The sequence below is a fragment of the Hypomesus nipponensis genome, chromosome 7 (assembly GCF_054491055.1).
Source record: "Hypomesus nipponensis isolate SF chromosome 7, ASM5449105v1, whole genome shotgun sequence".
Taxonomy (NCBI): domain Eukaryota; kingdom Metazoa; phylum Chordata; class Actinopteri; order Osmeriformes; family Osmeridae; genus Hypomesus; species Hypomesus nipponensis.
Genome location: NC_140367.1, coordinates 13,516,449 through 13,537,644, shown reverse-complemented (window position 1 = coordinate 13,537,644; position 21,196 = coordinate 13,516,449). Strand labels below are relative to the sequence as shown.

Below are 21,196 nucleotides of genomic sequence, written 5' to 3'. Positions count from 1 at the left end.
ACCCAATCTGAAACTGAGCGTAGACATTCAGTACTATTTATTGTTTGAATAATGTATGTAGTAATAGGACACACATGGGCAAAAAAACACACCTGTCAGTCACATGTTCCAATACCTTTTGTTTACATGAAAAATGGGTTGGTTCGAACAGAAGGTGCTATTTTCTAAGTTGTGCATCAGATTCAGATGTAAATAACTGGAAATAAAAGCTGAAATGTTGATCTCAGGTCTTACATTCATGTTTTGATGTCAAGCCCAAATGTTTTCAGTCTGCAGCCAAAATAAAGGAATTGTTCTCACTGTTCCAACACATTTGGTGGGCACTGTATTAGGGAGCTTTTGTGCGAGTGCCATCGTCATGGTGCCATCTGTTTTAGTTTCTCAACAAAACACTCACTAATTAGCCTACTGCATAGCCGAGCCAAAAAGAGACAGAGTTTCGTCAACTACATTGCCTTCAATTATACTTAAAAAAAAAATCAATAGTAGAAAAGTTCTAAACAAAACAGCCGCGCCTTTGAGAAACAACTGTATGACAGCACTGTTCGAAGGTAATAAGTTACATTTGTACCGTATTTAATCTTTTAAAAATCTTATCACAATTGAATGGCAGTAAGGGTTGCAAAATTCCGGGAATATTCAAAGTTGGAAACTTTCCACGGGAATTAACAGGACATTTTGGGGTAATATAACTGTATTTACCTTGTCATAAACAGACATGCATGCTAACATTCATAATTCAACTTTTAAAAATGACTTCACTTTTGACATTTTATGAGTAGTAGTTGCCCAACTCGCGCTTATTAATAGTCCCCGAAAGCCTCGAATAATCGAGGTGATGGTGTACTTTTGTGTGGACATAGACATGCTACTCTCACTGCTGTAAAAAATGTGTCGACTGTAAACAAATAAACTTGGTGTTAAAGGGGCAATTATTTTTTGGGGTATTTCACACTGTTCCTTAAGGTCTCCGAATAGGGTATGTAACATTGGTTGGGTTGAAAATGGCCCGGGTGCTGTTCTATGCCCACTGACCAATCCTCTGAAATGTTCCCGGGAAAAAACACTAGCTTTTCTCCTTTTATGGTATGCTCATTAATATTTAGATAAGCTGCGCGCTGATTGGTTGGTTTTCAACGAGTGAAGTTGGGGAGCAAAAACGCAACACGGCCAACAGCAGCACTCGCTGAAACACCGAAGTTGGAGACTTGAAATTAAAACGCGCAAATAAATCTATTGTGTCTACACAACACTGTTTTCAACAGATTGACTATATATAATTTGAAATGATAACATTACTTGTTTCCACTTCTGTTGTTGAAGCAAACTGGATTGACTTGGGTGGGTAGAACGTTAGGCTACAGCTTAGCAACCAAACCATATCCTGATTCTTCTCGGCTTCAGTTAGCTAGCTAGCTCTAAATAACTTGCTGAAAAATAACATGACCAAGATCTGGACAAACATGCATCGTGAATTGTAGATTTACATTACACAGGTTATTTATTTGAATGAAACACAGTCAGGAACATGAATCAACGTTAGCCCCATTGCCAATAAACTAGGCTAAATTATCCCACATTCTACCTATGCTCTTGCGTTAGCAAGCTAAACTTGTTTACATGCCTACAGTCTAGGTGTTACTATACTAGTAACAGTTACTAGCAATGCTAACGTATCCTGTATCAAGCACCTGCCTTTCTCCAGTTCTTTCAAATAGATTATTTAGACAGGCGTTAGCAATAAGCCAGACTGCTGTTCGTTTTCTGGCTATTTTTTCGGAAGCTTCCCTTCTAATGCCGACTACAGCTAGTCTAGCTAGAGTCATTTGATGTGTGTAGAAACGTATTTAGCATTCTACCTGGTATGCTTTATTATACAGGAAACGTTAGCATTGCTAATAACTGTTAGCACAACATCATACTGTCCTTATAGCTTGTGGTTGCAATGAGCATACAGTCGGAACAGCACCTCTTTCCAGGTTCAGCTTCCTAGCAAATCCTGCTTGCAATTGTCCAAGGTTGTCAAAACTGTCTTGGGTGAAATGTTCAGAGCAAATGAATGATTGAGTGTCGAACTTTGCCGGGATCTTCTCATAAGACAACAGCAGCCATGCCTGTTGAATGTTTGGCTCCTTGGGAAGACTGAGTGTTAGCCTTTCCTGTACAGCCTGGAAGACAGCATTTACAACCATGGTCCATTTTCAATATCCTTGTTATAATTCAAAACGTTCTTCTTTGTAATTCCTTATAAGTAGCTTACACAGAGCAGCGCCCAGCTAAACTAGTATCGAAGATAGACGCTACCTCGGGCTGGTCTGGATGTAAATTCGGGGGCGTGACAAAGATACAGACCAGATCCAAAAAGGGCGGTCTCCGGTCCTACGTAGGACCGGCAGCTTTGTTGAAAAGCTAGCGTTTTACTGCCAAATTTTTTCTTTTTGAGATTTGAATAGGAAAGAGGTGTCAATGGACCTTGATATTCACAGTATGTTCATTTTACCCACCAAACTGTCGTTATTCAACTATGACAAAGTAAAATCGGTTTTGCAGTCAATTGCCCCTTTAAAATGAACATAGCTTCAGTTTACCAAGTAATCAATATGCTAGCTCGGTAATGACAAACAGTGTTGGGAAAGTTTACTTTCTACAGGAACTAGTTCAGTTCATAATTCAAAATGTTTAACTTAGTTCACAGCTCCAGACACTTCTTTTAATATGTTGTGACCTATAATTGAAATGTATGTTTGCAATACCGCTCTTGGCCTCTACGCAATTCGGCGCTCTCACACTTGCCAGGCATAAGGCTGAAACGTTCAGACAACACTGATGACAAAGACGTTCAAAAACAACAGAGTGTTTTATGTTTACGTTTGTTTCTGGCAGACAATGTTCCCAACCAGCTGCATTTAGGATCCAGCTGAGCTAGGCATTCTCAACTACATTTAAGTTCCCTGTTAAATGCTTTTGCAAAAAAAACTTTGGGCCTTTTTTTTAATTTTATTTTATTCCCCAAATTCCCGAGCCAAATTTCCCGTGGAAACTTTCTGGAAATTTACCGGAAACTTTCCGCCCCTTTGCAACCCTAATGGCAGTAGCAAAATTGTTTTAGCATCTAAGCTCATTTTCTAACATCAAGTACATTTAATGTTGTTGGGTTAAAGTACTGAGAGATATGCTCGCTAACAATAATGTACTTCTACCAAAAACAATGGTTAAGAGGTAACTGTATTCTAGCAAAATTAATTAAACAATGTTACAGTTCTCTACATTATGTAAGATTTAATAAATATGTAAAACACATGACTTGATGACAAGTTACTTTAAATGACGAGATATAAAATAGGAAGAAATTAAGTTACATTATAGTACAGTACAGATGCATTTGATACCAAGTGTGGCTACATACATGTGTAGGGTGCCGGGGATAAGCAGCATACATGGGACCAGAGCTATTTCTCTGTATGGCTCTGCATAAGACGTTAGCTAACAAGCTTAACTATTTACACATGAGTTAGTTTACCATAAACCATGAATAATAGAGATCCTTCAAGTCGGCCCACATCTTCAGCTACCAAAACGCATATTATTTTGTTCAGTAGTTACCAAAAAAATACATTGAGCTCCGCAATTGCTTCAGTGAGTCTTACCATTCATAAAAATGTTCCACTCTGCTTTGTTTGGAACTATTTTGATACATGAACCACGTGACCACCTAGCTTCCTGATCCTCTGTTGATGCAACTCTTTCTCGTTATTGCTCTGCTTCACAGTATGTGCCTGCTGTGAGCTGATACAGTGACCGGTCTACCATTCTATCCAATGTTACATAACCAGTTAAACTTCATTTTTACGTTCTTAACTCCAGTGACAATTTTTTATTTATTAATATTAGCCATCAATCACTCCTTTTTTATTGCGCTTTGATGTCACGTGACAGGGAGCTAATTAGGGGTGTCACGATACCAAAAATTCAGTAGTCGGTGCCGATACCAGTTAAATAACACGATTCTCGATGCCAATTTCGATACCATGGTAAAAAAAAGGATTTTCTAAGATTCAATGTACTTGAACTTGAAACATGAACTTATTTATACAAATAGCAGAATGTCATAAGACATACAAAGCAACAGAGCATAGCACAACATAATACAGTGCAATTAAGCCATTCAGCTAACAAGATGAACATGAGTTTACCTTCTAACCAAGGTAGGCTATAGGCTAACGTTAAAACTACAGCATAGCTAACCTAAACTACATACATAACATAAGCCATTGTAACTCTAGTGCCCACCATCTCAAACATCGTGTAACGTGTATGACAGATTAAAAAACAGAAAGAGTGCATTCTTTGGATGTATTCAGAACTTTGCCGCGACCATAACGAGCATTGATTTATTTGGTATGATGCCAGTTGTTAGCATCGGTGCCGCGCCTCTTCTGGAACGGCTCACCTTGAATTCACTGTGCTTACGGTGTAAAATAAAAAAAAAGGGCATTGTCTGTGTTTTGTTATTTTAGCATCGAAAGGTATCGTAAGTATCGGTTCTTGTGACATCCCTAGAGCTAATCGTGCTCAAAATTTGAAGAGCTGAAAAGACAACATGAACGTTTTCGGTGGGTGCTCCTACATTTTTGCTGGTGCTCCAAACTTTTGAATTGTATTGGACTAATTTGTGATTATTTGGGATGTGACGTGCCTGTGATCCTGTGTCTGTCTTATTCTTACAAATGTATTTTTCTGGCCATTTCCAGGAGACTCAGCGCTTGCTAGCAGAGCCTGTTCCAGGGATAAATGCAGAACCTGATGAAGGAAATGCACGCTACTTCCACGTGGTAATAGCGGGACCCCAGGACTCCCCTTTTGAAGGAGGAACCTTCAAACTTGAACTCTTTTTGCCAGAGGAGTACCCCATGGCAGCTCCCAAAGTACGATTCATGACAAAAATCTACCATCCCAATGTAGACAAGCTGGGGAGAATATGTCTAGATATTTTGAAAGGTAAGAGATGGAATATTTTGCAAAGCCTTAGGTTAGTACATTTAAAGTGTTTAGTACAGTTAAACATGTTTTGTGGTTTAATATGTAAAAAAGCAATACATGTACTTTTTGTACGGTATTTCTTTTTAAATGTTTCTTGATCATAATCAAGTCAACTTTGCATATTCAATTTTATACACTTCAAATACACTACCGTTCAAAAGTTTGGCGTCACTTAAAATAAAATGGGTTTGAACTGGAAATATAGCAAAATAAATAGGAAATATAGTAACTGATGAAGTTAATTATCAAAAAATATATATATATTTAAATAATAAATGTGTCCTTCAAACTTTGCTTTTGTAAAATAATCAAATGAGAGTCTATATATTTCTATCAACTGACTGCTTCTTCCCTAAAGTTATTGCATGCTTTTTGTCATTGTTCTGTTTTGGGAGGAAATGCTCCAGTTAAGCGTCAGTTCGTCATTCTTCAAGATGCCTTTTACCCTGTACAAATCTCCCACTTTGAAAGCCACAGTATTCCAGACCATCACATCCCGGATGCTTAACAGAGGGCGTCAAGCACTTCTCCATCATATTTTCATTTGGTCTGTGTCGCATGTTGTTTGTGATCTGACCACCTAAAACCTATATTTTCCATAGGCTTTTTTCAATCATCCTCTATCCAGTGTCTGTTTTATTTTTCCCAACTTAATCTTTTCTTTTTATTGGCCAGTCTGAGAGATGGATTTTATTTTGCAACTCTGCCAAGAAGGCCAGCAGCCCGGAGTCGCCTCTTCACCCTTGATGTTGAGACTGGTGTTTTGCAGATTTAATGAAGCCGCTACCTGTGAGGCATCTGTCTCTAAAAGTAGACACTAATATATAGGGTCGCGGCTAACAGTAATTTTAATAATCGATTAATCTGTTGATTCTTTTTTTGATTAATTGATTAATCGGATTTTGATTGGTTATAAGCAGGCTTCTGTAGAGCTAGATAACGACCCATTCATTTGAATCAGGTGTGTTGGAGCAGGGAAACATCTAAAACATGCAGGACAGGTGTTCCCTGAGGACCAGGGTTGGGAAACACTGGCCTAAGCAACACACGCCTGCCGCCTTAACTACGTCTTAGCGCTATCCGCCGTTGTCCCGTTTTCTCCCTTCCATTCCAAACCGTGACCAACGCCAGTCTCCCTTCTCTGCAGAACGCATTGGTGGAACAACGTTTTTGCGCATCCCCCGCCCCGAAGGCAAACCCCATCCTACCACCTCAACTGTCACATTTTTTGTGGGAAACCCTGTATACAGGGTTTTACAAAATCTTCTGATTCTGGGCAATTTCTTGCATGAGCCTTTATATTTCAGAACAAGAATGGGTGAAGTTTCAAACAAATTATTTGTTTCTGACCATTTTGAGCCTGCAATTGAACACACAATTGCTGATCTGTGCCCCAGATCATCTTAACAACTTTTAGCTACTTTTATCAGTTTTCAGTGCTAACATAATGGCTAAAAGGTTTTGTAATTATCAACTAACCCTTTAAAATTATAAACTTGGTTTAGTAAACACAACGTGCCATTCGGACACATGATGTTTCATGATAATGGGCCACTACGCCTCAGTAGATATTCCACAAAAAATCTACAATTTACAACATTAACAATATCTACATTGTGTTTCTGTTCTTTTGTTATTTTATGGGATAAAAAAAGCTTTTCTTTTGAAAACAAGGACATTTATAAGTTTCCCCAGACTTTTGAACGGTCATGTGGAAATCAAGTTTACGCAACCTTTTTTTGTTGCTGGTGTTCTTTCTTTGGTTTCCTACACTTTTCAGTGGTTGGGATACTGTTTAGATAATGCAGGGATCCTAAGAAGTGCTATTGTTCTGCAACATTATTTATTTGCCCAATTAAAGTCAGGTTATATTGTGTTTGAGAAGCACTTTTTGTTATATTTGCCAAAATAAACTTCACATCTTGATAGCAACCAATACATATAAAGGTTTGACGATAATATTAAATCAATCCGACATCTGTGGGTGTTGCAAGACTGTAATAAACACAACCAATCATTAAGGCGTACCCTGACTAATGATTGGACTGTCTGTCTACCTACCTGCGTGCAGTCTGCCCCTGCACTGAATGCGCGTTATTGTAGTTTTGTAGGAGTGGCTTTGAATGGAGGGGGTGGTATATTTTGGTTTGAATCGTGTCAAACAGAAGCTAAAATAGTTAGCTTTGCAAAACTTGCCTAACCCAGCTTTAAATTCTCTCTCAGATAAGTGGTCTCCAGCCTTGCAGATTCGCACTGTGCTGCTATCCATTCAAGCATTATTAAGTGCGCCTAACCCCGATGACCCACTCGCAAATGATGTCGCTGAGCAGTGGAAAACAAATGAAGCCCAAGCCATAGAAACAGGTGAGATTCTGGTGTGTATACATTTCTTGGCCACAGATGCAGTGATCAAACTATATATTGTGCCTTAAAGAAAAGTGTATGGCCAAACAACAACATTTCTAGCAGTGCAGCAGCTGTGTGTGACTACCTTTTCAACTCCCAAATAATAGATCACTTTTTCAACTCCACGAATATTGACAATTTTTATTAAAGTTTGTGACTGACGGACTTCTGTGTAGTTTCCAAGTTATTTTTATTATATTTTGGCATCCCAATTGTGAAGGCCCATGCTGTGTGCAGTACAATATACTAATGTAAGAAACACTGTATATACAGTTTGGTTATGATACACCCTGGTTCATGACGCCTGGTTCTGGTTTTGCCTGGTTAAAATTGATACCTAACTGCACTTATATGCAGTATATTTTCAAAATGTCTACTTGTAACTATTAATTATGTTAGGAATGTCAAGGTTCAGACTTGAACAATTATACTGCTGTTTTTTCCCCACCCCAGCCCGAACATGGACTAGGCTCTATGCTGGCAACAACATTGACGTATAGAAGACAGGTGCGGCATTGAAATGTGATTCCCCATTAATACACCACTCCTGACAAGAGGATCTCCTTAACTTGTATTTAATGCAAAGTGTTAGACATACAAAAATCAAGTGCTACAATAAACAAATGGTAAATGTAATTAAAATACACATGGACTATGCTACAGACCTTGGGGTGATTTTGGTTTTCAACACACATGCAATGTTTAATTAATTGTCCTGACTGGCCACTTGAAGGGAGGTGTCTTGTCATTAAACTTTGGGGTTAGAAATTAAAATCTACCCAACCCCTAGTGTTCAATAAGGAGAGTGGGGAGGGAGGTTTAAACAACATGCACGGCTCCTTCTTGCCCTTGGATAAACTTAAAGAAATTCATTTTATAGGCATATCTATCTGTCTCATCCCATCAGATCTTCATTCAACAGTGTCCAGTAGGTAGAGGCCTGGAATTTGTACGGAACAAAGGAAAGACAGTAACAATCAGTCTGAAAATATTTAAACACTTAAAAGTGCAAACATAAATGTACGAAAATTATATAATGGAAGGTTGTGTTTGGACACTGTCTGTTTGAATGTACTGAAATACACAATTCTGTCCTTCCCACCTTAACTGTTCTCTAATACATAGTATAGGTGGAAGGTGTATTTTTTTTTTTTTTTTTTTGTTCGGGTTGAATATTGTACTCCACAGTGATAATTAAGAACATATAAGGATAAGAGCGTCTGTTAAATGCACATTTAATAAATATCACCTCAAGCCCATATTGACAAAGTTAGTTTGCTTAGTGTTGATGCTAAAGCCATGTCAGAAATGAGGGTGACGTCACTCTACCTGAAACCAACTGGGACAAAGCAATATAAACAATTGATAGCTGAAATCCTTCAAGGCATATGTAATAATGTACAAGTCATGTGAGTAAGAAAGACATTTATGATGTTTTAGTAAAACTTGTTTTACAATAGAGTTTGACCTGTTTGCTACTTGATTTTGAGATGTTGAGTTTAATTGTATTTTGTATGTCTTGTCCCTGACTCTTAACTGCAGTTTACTCCAGTTTATATCTGAAGAGTCTGTAAAACATGGACAATTTGTTATGTATATGAGGGATGTGGAAGGTTTTCAGTTTTTTAGGCAGATTTCTCTAAAAAATAATCCAACTCGTGGCTCAAAAGAATGTTCCACTAAATGGTACAAAAGCAGTGCATTTGCATACATTAATTAACCAACTGTAAATAAAATACCAATTCTAACATTTTGATTATCTGTGATTTATTTACGGTTTGGGAAACATTAGAAATGGTTAAAAGGAATCTTCTGGAAGCATTATTTAAGCCTTAGTTTAAATTAAAATGCACTTCAACTATTTGAAAAAGGAAATGAAAACATTTGGCATCTCATTTGTCAAAGATTTGCTGTGTGGTGGACAATATTCAAATGCAGTAAACTCAACAGTGCTCCCGGTCAATTACATTTCCATTTTAAAATCACCACGCTCTTTTAGGAAATGAAATCCATCAGACCTCATCAGGGGCGGAGACAAACATTGTAAACATTCAGGGGCGGATTTAGAGATTTTCATTCAGGGTGGCAATGGGGTGGCAGAAGGAAGTTGTTGGGTGGCCTCCTGGAGGCAAATCAAAACCCAAAGTAGGGGGGTACAGTACTCCCTATGGTAAATGATTAGGCTATAACGTAGTTTAAATTAAACAGTAACATTAAGTAAGGGATAATGTATAGAACGCCGGTCATTATCGGGAAAATAAAGCACCCCTCAGCACCCCTCCGCTTCATGTCGGGGTGCTGTTCGCCCTGTCGGGGCTTATTTTCCTGATAATGACCGGCGTTCTATACATTAACCCGCTTATTACACGGCTACTTGCCAACAAAATGACTTAACACAGTGTATCTTTTAACAATTTATTTGTTACCATTCGTAGTGTTGATCAGCAGAGAAATAGTTTGCCATAGACGTTGAACATTCTTTAGGCTTCAAATCAGCTGACGTTGCTAAGCAACGGAGTACGCTGGGGTTGAAAAGTTACCAGACTACTTGCGGAGTGCTACGAAAGACGTGAATCAGAAGCAAAAAGGCCACTTTGCTTAACAGCGGTCTGTTATTCATAGCAACGGTCTGTTATCAGAAGATATCAGACTGCAGAACGTTGGGAAGCCCCATTCAAGTGAATAGAGCTTTCTACAGCGTTAAGAACAGCCGTGTAATAATAACTACTTACTAACCGAGAGTGAGGTCATGCCGAGAAATATCAAACTGAGGCTGGAACGTATCGACTGAGCGATAGCGAGGTTGATACGGCAAAGCTGAGGCTTTGCTTCCCGGCATGACCGAACGGTCGAGGTTAGTAAATAGTTTATTATATGGCATTTTTAGCTTCTTTTCATTTTGTAAACGAAAATAAATGGTACCTCTAGGCTAATTGTAGCTATCTCTCAAGTCTCCTCACGCTGTGTTTCATGTGTTGCCTAGCAACTCATTACTTTTGATAGAAAGCGGACAACATGGTTCTGCTAAAATGGCTTTAATTTCCACACAAAATAACGACACAAGTGATTAAAAGAGTCTAGTCTGCATCATCACTTTCGATGACAAATCTTTTCAGCATCATCTGGATAGTAAAACTCAGCAGCTGACTCGTCGCTCATTTTGAAGATGACGTCAGAGGGCAATACGGAGCCGTATTGACCGCTGAGGAGGACGATACGCGTCTGGCATGACTCCCCATTAGCCAATCAGAAAGCTCGTACCATCGTCGCCATATAATAATATTATTTATTGAATGTTCTGTAATGTACAAATAATATTTTTCCATGGGAAGATTGAGGTTCATGTTGTGTAATTGTAGCTTTTTTAACTACATGCTCTTATGGTTCCTCCCTTTGGTACTTATTTGGTTTTTCACAATGCATTCTCCATGTTTTGGCTACCCGCAATGTTTGGGGCTATCTCGTTGTTATGATCAGTGACCTATGCACTTTTGTAAAACGCTCTCTTGGAAGTCGATTTGGATAAAAGCATCTGCTAAATGCATAAAAAGAAAAAAGATTGGGTGGCAGTATTCGTTATTGGGGTGGCAGCTGCCACCCCTTGCCACCCCTTAGATCCGCCACAGTAAACAGGGGATTAGCCCAAACCTAGGACCTAGTCTAGGTTTGATGTGAGTTTAGATTGGGACTTCCACAAGTAATGTGAGTAGTGGAGCATGCAAGCAAAGAAAAATTGCATTAATTCAAGCACAAAATAGTTTTTTGAGGCTTATGTAATTTAAACAATTTATATTTGCTGAAAATGACAACCCAAATTTTAACCTAAAAGATTCATGGCTTTTGAGAAAACATTTGGGGCTCAGGCGTCAGAAGCCACCCCCCGACTTGTGCCAGCTTTACGCTAAATAACGGAAGTAGCCGTGTTTGCCACTGGGTCGCATATGCAACCAAAATTTGTATGGGTGCGACAAAAAAAAAAAATCCTACGTCGCACTGGTGCACCTAACCTCCCCGCATCTGCTGCCTCTCCACGAATGAAGCGTTTGTTCTCCTCACACTCATGGTTGGATCATATCGTGGTTTAAACCAATCAGAGACAGAGATGGGGCAGGTCTTTGCCTCTGATTGGCTGTGGTCCAGATATTCCTGTAGGACTACACAGAGCCATAGAAGAAGAGAGTTGCGACACTTCCATAGACTCCCATTGTTATCGAGGAATGCGGAAGTAAAGCGTCTCACTCGACCTATAGTTCCAAATATTGTATTTTCCACCGTTGAACCCCATACATTTTCAGTGTCTCCGAAGCAAGTTAGCTGGTAAATTGATGAAAATCTTTTTTTCATAAAAAGAAAAAATATATATATATTTCAACTACCACATATCAATTGTTATTAGTACTATTTCATATAGCCAGCTTTAGAAAAAAATAATCGTAAGATTATAGCTTGTTAGATTCTAAATGCAGTGAGAGGTAGACTGTAGGTCTAGTCAGCCTATCTAACATTGAGCTAAGCAACACGTTCACTGTAGCTAGCTACAGAGAACGTGTATCATAACCAGAATTTTGTTGGTTTATAGTCTGTCTAATTAGTTCTAGTTATTGGTGTTCGTTGGCATACAAAGTTTACAGAGTCTGCTCTTATTAGGCTATTGTACACCTGATTCGAGCTAGCAACAATGAATTGCAGATTAATCCTTGGGTCCCCTATCGTCCAGAAACACTCGGCAGGAATTTCAGGTCCACTCACTCAACAAGTTTTTGAGCCGTTTCCGGTCTACTTCCTGAACTGCTCCCCTATGTTTAATTCCCAAGCCCCCACCCCTCGGCTTGAGGCAACAGCTCGGGGGGATGTAGGTGGTATTGCATTTCCGATTTTCTACCTGACTCGTCCAGTCGTTTTTATTCTATTAACTCCAGTCAACATATCTAAAACTATCTCCCCCAATAATTTTTGTTCGATTCTCGAACCTGGCTCATACTACTAGCTTTTTCATAGCAACAATCTGGAAAAATTATTCTAAGTTTGAAACCAATCCGAAATGGGTAAACTAGCATCCCATTTATTTGCTTACGTCAAGAAAAGTTGCCTGGAAACGTGTTCGCGGATACGAACAGGGAACGAGCACAAAAGGGAACATCAGCAAATCGCTGATTTACCTGAGCTGAATCAGAACAAGGAGAAAGGGCTTGATAATCTACATTTGCTTGCCTTTATTGTAGCACGTTTTACAAATGGTTGCACACATACATAGGGTTAGGCCGCCGGCCCTCCGACCCATCATTTTTTACTACTAAAAAAAATGTTGGAAGACGATTGAGCAACACGGTTTGCCGGCCCCCTTTTCCCCCAGGCCGATTGGGCTATTCCAAATGAATGTCTATGCAGCCCTTCGTGCCGCTTATATACACAACAGCAACACTGACAGATTGAAAGTTAGCTATAGAGACAATATAAAGATGGAAAACCAGGTTAAGAAACGTAAACATAATTACCTTCACTACACAATGTTTTACCAATTGGACAAATGTTTGTTTGTTTTACATCAAGCTCAAAAAACTGCTTTTCGCTCAAATCCAAAATAATTCGCTCGCATTAAGCGTGGAAGTCCCAAAGCATCACATCAGGCACAGATTTGCATGCATTAGCAGGGCGCTCACTGTGGTGGCGTGTACGGGACGGGTTCTGGTACTCTGGTCTGGATCAAAGACCAGGGCCTATTTTTACTCCCAGTCCGTCCCTGCCCCATGGTTGTAAAATTACAACGGCACTTTGAACGGTATAATTGCTCTCTTTTTTTTTTTTACATTTTGGGTGGCTCTTAAAAGAGCCGTTGTTGTGTGTGCTGTGGCTAGCACAGGAGTCCTCGGAGACCGTCTTGGATGTTTCCCAAGAACACATTGTTTCCAACGTGATGAAGGTGGACACCGTCGGGTCGGTACATCCACACAAAACCGTGTCTTATTTGGGGGTGTTGAATGCTCCCCATCCCACGGTCGGCCAGGAAGCTAGACACGGCTGCGTTGACTCAACGTCTTGCTTGTTTCCAACGTCTTGTCGATACCAGAAGCGCTGGTGCTCCTCTGATACCTCCAGACGCAGCGTTCCAGGATTTCCTAAAACACCAGCAGAGTGTTTGGGAACATCTCCATGATGGCCCCCTGGTCTCGCTTCATCAGGTCTCGCTCCTCGTCAGGTCTAGCCCGGTCAGTTGGCCGAGGTTGTTTCCCCCGACGTGGAGCACCATTATGTCCGGGCTGGGAAGCATGCCACGCTTCTCACGGAGCTTAGGCACAAGGTCTGCCCACCTCATGCCCCTACCCATTCAATATGGCACTCCAGTGCAAGGTCGGGGTACAGTCCGACCTCCTCCGCGTGCCGCGCAAGCCAGTAGACCAATGAGCTGCCAACGATCCAGACGTGGGGACTACTTTTTTCCATAGTGTGATATGATCCAACATTTGCCTCTTATATACTAGCTGGATTCCCGCTTCTTTGTCAAACAATGCACGGCTAACATCTGCCTGTTTATTTGCCGCCTGTGTCTGTGTTGTTTTTATTCACAATATTCTCATTGGTTGGCCTTGAAGACAAATATAGCTCTATATTATTTCTGAGACACTCGTCCTATTATGTAATTTTAACGCCCTGAACGGCATCATTTGAGTAATGAGGGCAAGCGCAGGCTTATTGATTACTTAAAAAACGTGTTTCATTTTGCATGATAGAGGAGCCTAGTTATAGAAGGATTTAGCAGTTTTATTATTACAAGCCTATTTTATTAAAGGGGCAATTGACTGTTTTTTGGGGGTATTTCACACTGTTCCTTAAGGTCTCCGAATAGGGTATGTAACATTGGTTGGGTTGAAAATGGCCCGGGTGCTGTTCTATGCCCACTGACCAATCCTCTGAAATGTTCCCGGGAAGAAAAAAAAAACACTAGCTTTTCTCCTTTTATGGTATGCTCATTAATATTTAGATAAGCTGTGCGCTGATTGGTTGGTTTTCAACGAGTGAAGCCGGGGAGCAAAAACACAACACGGCCAACAGCAGCACTCGCTGAAACACCGAAGTTGGAGACTAGAAATAAAAACGCGCAAATAAATCTATTGTGTCTACACAACACTGTTTTCAACAGATTTACTATATATCATTTGAAATGATAACATTACTTGTTTCCACTTCTGTTGTTGAAGCAAACTGGATTGACTTGGGTGGGTAGAATGTTAGGCTACAGTTTAGCAACCAAACCATATCCTGATTCTACTCGGCTTCAGTTAGCTAGCTAGCTCTAAATAACTTGCTGAAAAATAACATGACCAAGATCTGGACAAACATGCAACGTGAATTGTAGATTTACATTACACAGGTTATTTATTTGAATGAAACACAGTCAGGAACATGAATCGACGTTAGCCCCATTGCCAATAAACTACGCTAAATTAGCACACATTCTACCTATGCTCTTGTGTTAGCAAGCTAAACTTGTTTACATGCCTACAGTCTAGGTGTTACTATACTAGTAACAGTTACTAGCAATGCTAATGTATCCTGTATCAAGCACCTGCCTTTCTCCAGTTCTTTCAAATAGATTATCTAGACAGGCGTTAGCAATAAGCCAGACTGCTGTTAGTTTTCTAGCAATTTTTCGGAAGCTTCCCTTCTAATGCCAACTACAGCTAGTCTAGCTAGAGTCATTTGATGTGTGTAGAAACTTATTTCGCATTCTACCTGGTATGCTATATTATACAGGAAACGTTAGCATTGCTAATAACTGTTAGCACAACATCATACTGTCCTTATAGCTTGTGGTTGCAATGAGCATACAGTCGGAACAGCACCTCTTTCCAGGTTCAGCTTCCTAGCAAATCCTGCTTGCAATTGTCCAAGGTTGTCAAAACTGCCTTGGGTGAAATGTTCAGAGCAAATGAATGATTGAGTGTCGAAATTCGCCGGTATCTTCTCATAAGACGACAGCAGCCATGCCTGTTGAATGTTTGGCTCCTTGGGAAGACTGTGAGTGTTAGCCTTCCCTGTACAGCCTGGAACACAGCATGTACGACCGTGGTCCATTTTCAATATCCTTGTTATAATTCAAAACGTTCTTCTTTGTAATTCCTTATAAGTAGCTTACACAGAGCAGCGCACAGCTAAACTAGTATTGGAGATAGACGCTACCTCGGGCTAGTCTGGATGTAAATTCGGGGCTGTGACAAAGATACAGACCAGAGCCAAAAAGGGCGGTCCCCGGTCCTACGTAGGACCGGTAGCTTTGTTGAAAAGCTAGCGTTTTACAGCCAAATTTTTTCTTTTTGAGATTTGAATAGGAAATAGGTGTCAATGGACTTTGATATTCACGGTATGTTCATTTTACCAACCGAACTGTCATTATTCAACTATGACAAGGTAAAATCGGTTTTGCAGTCAATTGCCCCTTTAATAATTTTCAGAGTAACCTCAAACCTTTCTTTTGTTTCTTTGACATTACATTTTCTTTGAGGGCTTAGTGGTCTCGATTTAACATCATTATTTATAGCAACATTATTACCGGACACTGTTAGCTCGCAATGTGGACAAAGAAAGCTCCTGAAACAAAGTTTTTACTTAAATAGCCAGCTAGACCATATGGTAGACGCCCAGCAGAAGCTTGTAGCTAACAAAGAATGCTCGTGCAACAAAGTTGTAAGTAGCCATATAAAGGCCTATATATATAGGCTACTTGATTTGGCTGCAAGATTCGCTGATTTTGAGTGTCCAAGATATGATGGATTCTGATCTGTATCAACAGTGTAGCCATGTAGCTAAGGCTTGTCCGGGAAGAGTGGATTTTTTTTGTACGGCAGTTCTGGAAGATAAATTTAGATGCACCTGGTTAGAAACACATCGAATTTCATGCAATTTTACACAATACATAAATGATAAAAAAATGAACACCCATCTTTGCTGTATTGAAAGGGTCCTGTGTTAGCTATGGGTACGTCTATTGCATTTATCTATGTGTAGGACAGTTCTCAAGTGGTGGGTCCCGACCCAAAAGTGGATCGCAAGCTGGTGTAGGTCATTCTGATTAATAAAAGCATCTTAATACATGTTTTATGTTATTTAAAAGTAAGCTCAGAAACGTATGAATGTAAAAGGCATCTTAAACCACTCTGATCTGTTGTAATGTGTAGGCCTATAACTATGTAAACCGAACATTTAACTTACTTGACTGTAAAGAATGACTTTGTATTCTAGCTGACCAACAGCGCAAAGACAACAAAGCTGACGAGATGTAATATATATAGTGCTGTATATATCTGGCTACTACAGTACGGCACTATCTGGTGGCTGTACGAATTGTAAAGTAACCTCCCGAAAGCGGTCTGGAACGGACGACGAAAGGTAGAAACTAATTTGTCGTTATACTGTAGCTACCTGCCACTCGTGGGTCAAAAATAAATAGGAAAAAAAGACATCACTTTCACTAGACAAGGTTTGACCAATTAAAAAACAGCCATTTTTATTTTACACAAGGCTCAAAAACTATTTTGCACTCAAATAAAAGCCAAAGAAGTTGGCCTTTAAGTAACAAACTCCCGAACTAGCATCATATCAAACACAGACTGTGCATGCATTAGCAGGAAGCTGTGGTGGCGTAGCTATACGGGGGCCGGTTCTGGTGGGCTGGTCTGGATAAAAGTCCAGGGCCTATTTTTACTCCCAGTCCGTCCCTGCCGCCCCGCAACATTAAGCCACCCCACTGATAAAACATGTTCCCGAGGCTATGCATTTATGTTGTTAATAAATAGGCTAACAATAAATTGTTGTTGTACCAGCAATCCAAGTTTTGTTTTTCACTGTAGAAATCTCAAATTTCATAATGATTTGCCAATGCAAGAGAGTACCGGCACCTTTTTTTCTTCACTTCAAGCACTGATGCAGTTAGTTGTCTTGTATATTCTGTTCTATTTTTTTCTATTGAACAGTTGCAGGTGATAATGGTTAGATTCAACTTGCATCAAGTACTACAAACATAAGTGTTGTTAATGTGGTAAATTGTAAGTGGGCTGATTAATAAAAAAACATTTAACAAGTCCATTTACTTCAACAGTCGAAGGTTAAACATTAAGTGGAACAATATAGTCCTCATTAGGCTACTGTTTGGTATGTACCGTATGGTAACTAGCATAGCCGTTTCTTGCTCTTCACAATATTACGCTATGTATTATAATGTAATACATAAATGTTAATAAAGTATCAGACATGATACAACACACCAGTAACCAATTGACATTGTGTTAATATACTGAAAATATCCGTGAATCGAGATGGTGCTGCTGTCTGTCCCACCGAAAACTATTAAAACAGGTTGACAGCAGTGTTTTTTTTTTTTTTACTACAGCGAGCTACTGTAACCACGTGACAAAAAAGCTCTAGTTTTTTTCCTGTTTCACTGGCAGTGAGTGTTCACAATGTTGTATTTCACTCCATTCTAAACCAAACACGTCAGAAAGGACTGCCTTTTGTAGATACGAGTCAGCTGAGGATAGCCAGAATTTAGGATTTCTTTTACCAAGCCTGTTTCATTTGTCATTTGCCTGAGAAAGCGACTTCCGTTGTCGAGCTTCATTGAAAACCATTCAAACTGGTTGACAGCAGTGGGGTTTTTTGGAACTACAGCAAGCTACATGAACCACGTGATCACGTGTCGGCGAGATCAAAGCGTGTTGCAACTCTTTTTCTATGGCTCTGGGCCTACACTGCTCCGTCAGAGCCTGTTTAAGGAGATCCTTGCCACTCCCTGTAGACCAATTATTTGTTTGTAAACATTCGGGATTCGCTCGCAATGTGGCTGCAGAAAACAAGATAAGGATAGCATTTTAAATGACAAAAGGACCACATGAATAATACAAATAGATTTAAAAAGACCGAAAAGGTCGAGGAGGACAGACTTTTTAAGAGAGAAAGCGATTACTTTTTGATCTGTCGCATCAGAATTTTGATTTGGGTCACGAAAGTCTTGAAATTTGAGTGAAAAAGTCGCCAGCTACAGACCGCATAGTCGAGCGTCAACCATGTCTTCACGTCATGTCACAAAGTTCATAATTTTACAGTTTTACAGTCAATTCTACATCTAAAAAGTTGAGCAGGGCAGCTTTCAAGAGATATCTGAAATGATCTGATGTGGGAATTCTGCTTTTAGCCAGCTGGTCCGATTATTTTTATGATTTGTTTAAACTGGCAATCTGAGTGAGACTGCGTCCCCGTTTTGACGTTAGCATCAGTCAGACTCGGGTCGCTCACTGGCAGTGTGCACAATGTTGTACTTCACTCCATTCAACACCAGAAACGTCTGGGAGAACTGCCTTTTGTAGATACGAGCCTATAGCCAGCATCTCGGATTTCTTTAACCCTTGTGCTGCCTTCGGGTCACATGACCAAAAGGTTCATAACGAACCATTGTTGTGTTTACCCAATTTTACCTTATACAAAAGCAAATAAAAATAATTTTGTTTTCACCTTCGCAATGTGGGCGGTCTGAGACAGCCCAACGATTAAAAGAAAATGCTTCATTTTGTGTGCGGTGAAGTTGTTGCAAACAACGGTGGGTCACAATGACTGATGGGTCAGAATGACCCGAGGAGAACACAAGGGTTAACCAAATTTAAACCTGTTTCATTCATCATTTGCCTGAGAAAGTGACCTCCGTTAGCCAGGCTAGTTTTGCACGAGCCAGCCGAGTTTTGCCCGTTCACTCCATTCTACCCCAAAAACGTCAGGGAGGACTGCCTGTTGTATATACGAGCCTGCTGAAGATAGCCAGCTTTGATTTCTTTAACCTGTTTCATTCTTCATTTGCCTGAGAAAGTGACCTCCGTTAGCCAGGCTAGTTTTGCCCGATCACTTGGTCAGGCTTTTTAAAGGTATTGGGGTGAAGTGACTTTTGTGCATAGACAAGTGAAACGTAAATGTACTTGTCCAAAGGACAAGTGCCTCAAAAAGTTAATGTCAAGCCCTGCAATCCAGTGGCCAGAAATATATGATGACCTGATCGACACTCTGAGTGTAATAGACCCGGGAGAAGTTCATCTTTTGCAACCAACATGCGCAGTTGAGCCTGCTTGACAGTCGTGTGACGTAGGGTGATAATTGGTCTATATAAAACATTCTCTGGCTCCGTGCTGTGCGATTGAAATTACGACCTGAGCACCAGAGAAGCAGTTACAGCAGACCTGGGCATTGTATGTCCCGCGGGCCACAATCGGCCTACGGGTTGTCACAATCCGGCCTGCGTGAGGTAAATCAAAAATGTTAAATAAAGTTCGGTGTTGAGGTAGTAAATATGTAGTGTTGAAAGACTACAGTGATTAGGCGATTTTACATGTGCCTCTCACCGACAGAAGAGTTAGCTGTTGGTTTTTGGCTGTAACATTACCTCTGCAGCTAAAAGGTGAGTTACTGTTGCTAATGTAAAGGTAGGTAGCATCAAGTATGTGTGTGAATACACATGCTGTAACGCAAGTGTTGTACACATCTTTATTATTCGGATAACCATTCTGCTGTTGTTATGGCTCTTGCGATATCCGCCTTTCCCCTCATTGAAATGACTGAGTGCACTTTTATATTAATTCATTTAGCAGACACTTTTATCCAAAGCGACTTCCAAGATAGAGCTTTACGAAGTGCATAGGTCACTGATATCAACAACAAAATAGCCCCAAAACATTTTGAGTAACCATGAAGCACAACCAAAATAAGTGCCAAAGGGAAGAACCATAAGAGCATGTAGTTAAACGTAAAGTTACAATTAAAACATGCATTCAGTTACATTTAGTCATTCAGCAGACGCGAGCGACTTACAGTGAGTAGGCTACAGGCGAAGTGCCTTCCCCAAGGACACATCATTTGGTCTGGCCAGGAATCAAACTGGCAACATTCAGATTACTAGCCCGATTCCCTAACCGATCAGCCACCTGACTCCCAGGTTACCAGCTTAAAAAAAAAAAAAGTGCAATACCCGAGATTAGTCTTTAGAGTAAAGGGAACAAAACATACAGGCTAGGCTATTCTTAATGGTCTGTCAGGCTAGTTGTAGTAGAGAAGGCCACCTACTTGATTTAGCAAATGTAACTTTTGTTTTATATGCGCTACTGCTCTTGCAAAACCGGTCATCCACACTTGGAAATGGGAGTCCCAATGTTACAGTAATAGCCTACATAAAACTATAATAGACATTCTCAACCAGTATATTATCCACTGCCTATAATAGGCTATGCTACCTATCTTGTTGTTCCAAAAGTAGCCTATTAAATTTAACTTGAACTAATATGTATCAACATGTGAAACTGGTGTGGAGTGAGTTTCGGGGGTGAATGTAGCTGGTGTGAATTGGCTAAACTCACTCTTCAAGTATGTATACACACCACCAGAAAACAGCTAGCATTTCGTTGGCGTAGCTGATACAGATCAGCTTACGGAGACAGAGGTGGTTAGTTTGATCCCAGAGGCGGGTGAACATTGGCCACGTGTGACTGACGTCTGTTACACATACACAAACGGAAACTAGACGTGCAGAAAATTGACGGAAGATGCAGTTTAAGTTGAAAACGATCACCTCTAATGCAACCTAATTGACGTACTGTTCAATTGCTATTTATTCATTTAGTATATTCTGGTCCAAATAACCTTTTTTCTAAATCACATTAATGTCATATGCAGTAACTTTAAAATTTGCTCTTACCAAAATGAATGAATAAATTAAAATAAG

At 40.0% G+C, this 21,196-nt stretch overlaps 1 protein-coding gene across 3 annotated transcripts in view; it reads left to right on the top strand.

Moving 5' to 3' along the window:
• Window positions 1-9,196, top strand: part of ube2nb (ubiquitin-conjugating enzyme E2Nb) — a 35,446-nt gene extending 26,250 nt beyond the window's left edge. For all 3 annotated transcript variants that reach the window (XM_084701880.1, XM_084701882.1, XM_084701881.1), the window contains exons 2-4: window positions 4,752-4,998; window positions 7,264-7,404; window positions 7,900-9,196. In XM_084701880.1, coding sequence (XP_084558006.1) covers window positions 4,752-4,998; window positions 7,264-7,404; window positions 7,900-7,946 — 435 coding nt within the window. In that variant the 3' untranslated portion in view covers window positions 7,947-9,196. The remainder of the gene's footprint in view (window positions 1-4,751; window positions 4,999-7,263; window positions 7,405-7,899) is intronic.
• The last annotated feature ends 12,000 nt before the right edge of the window (window positions 9,197-21,196 follow it).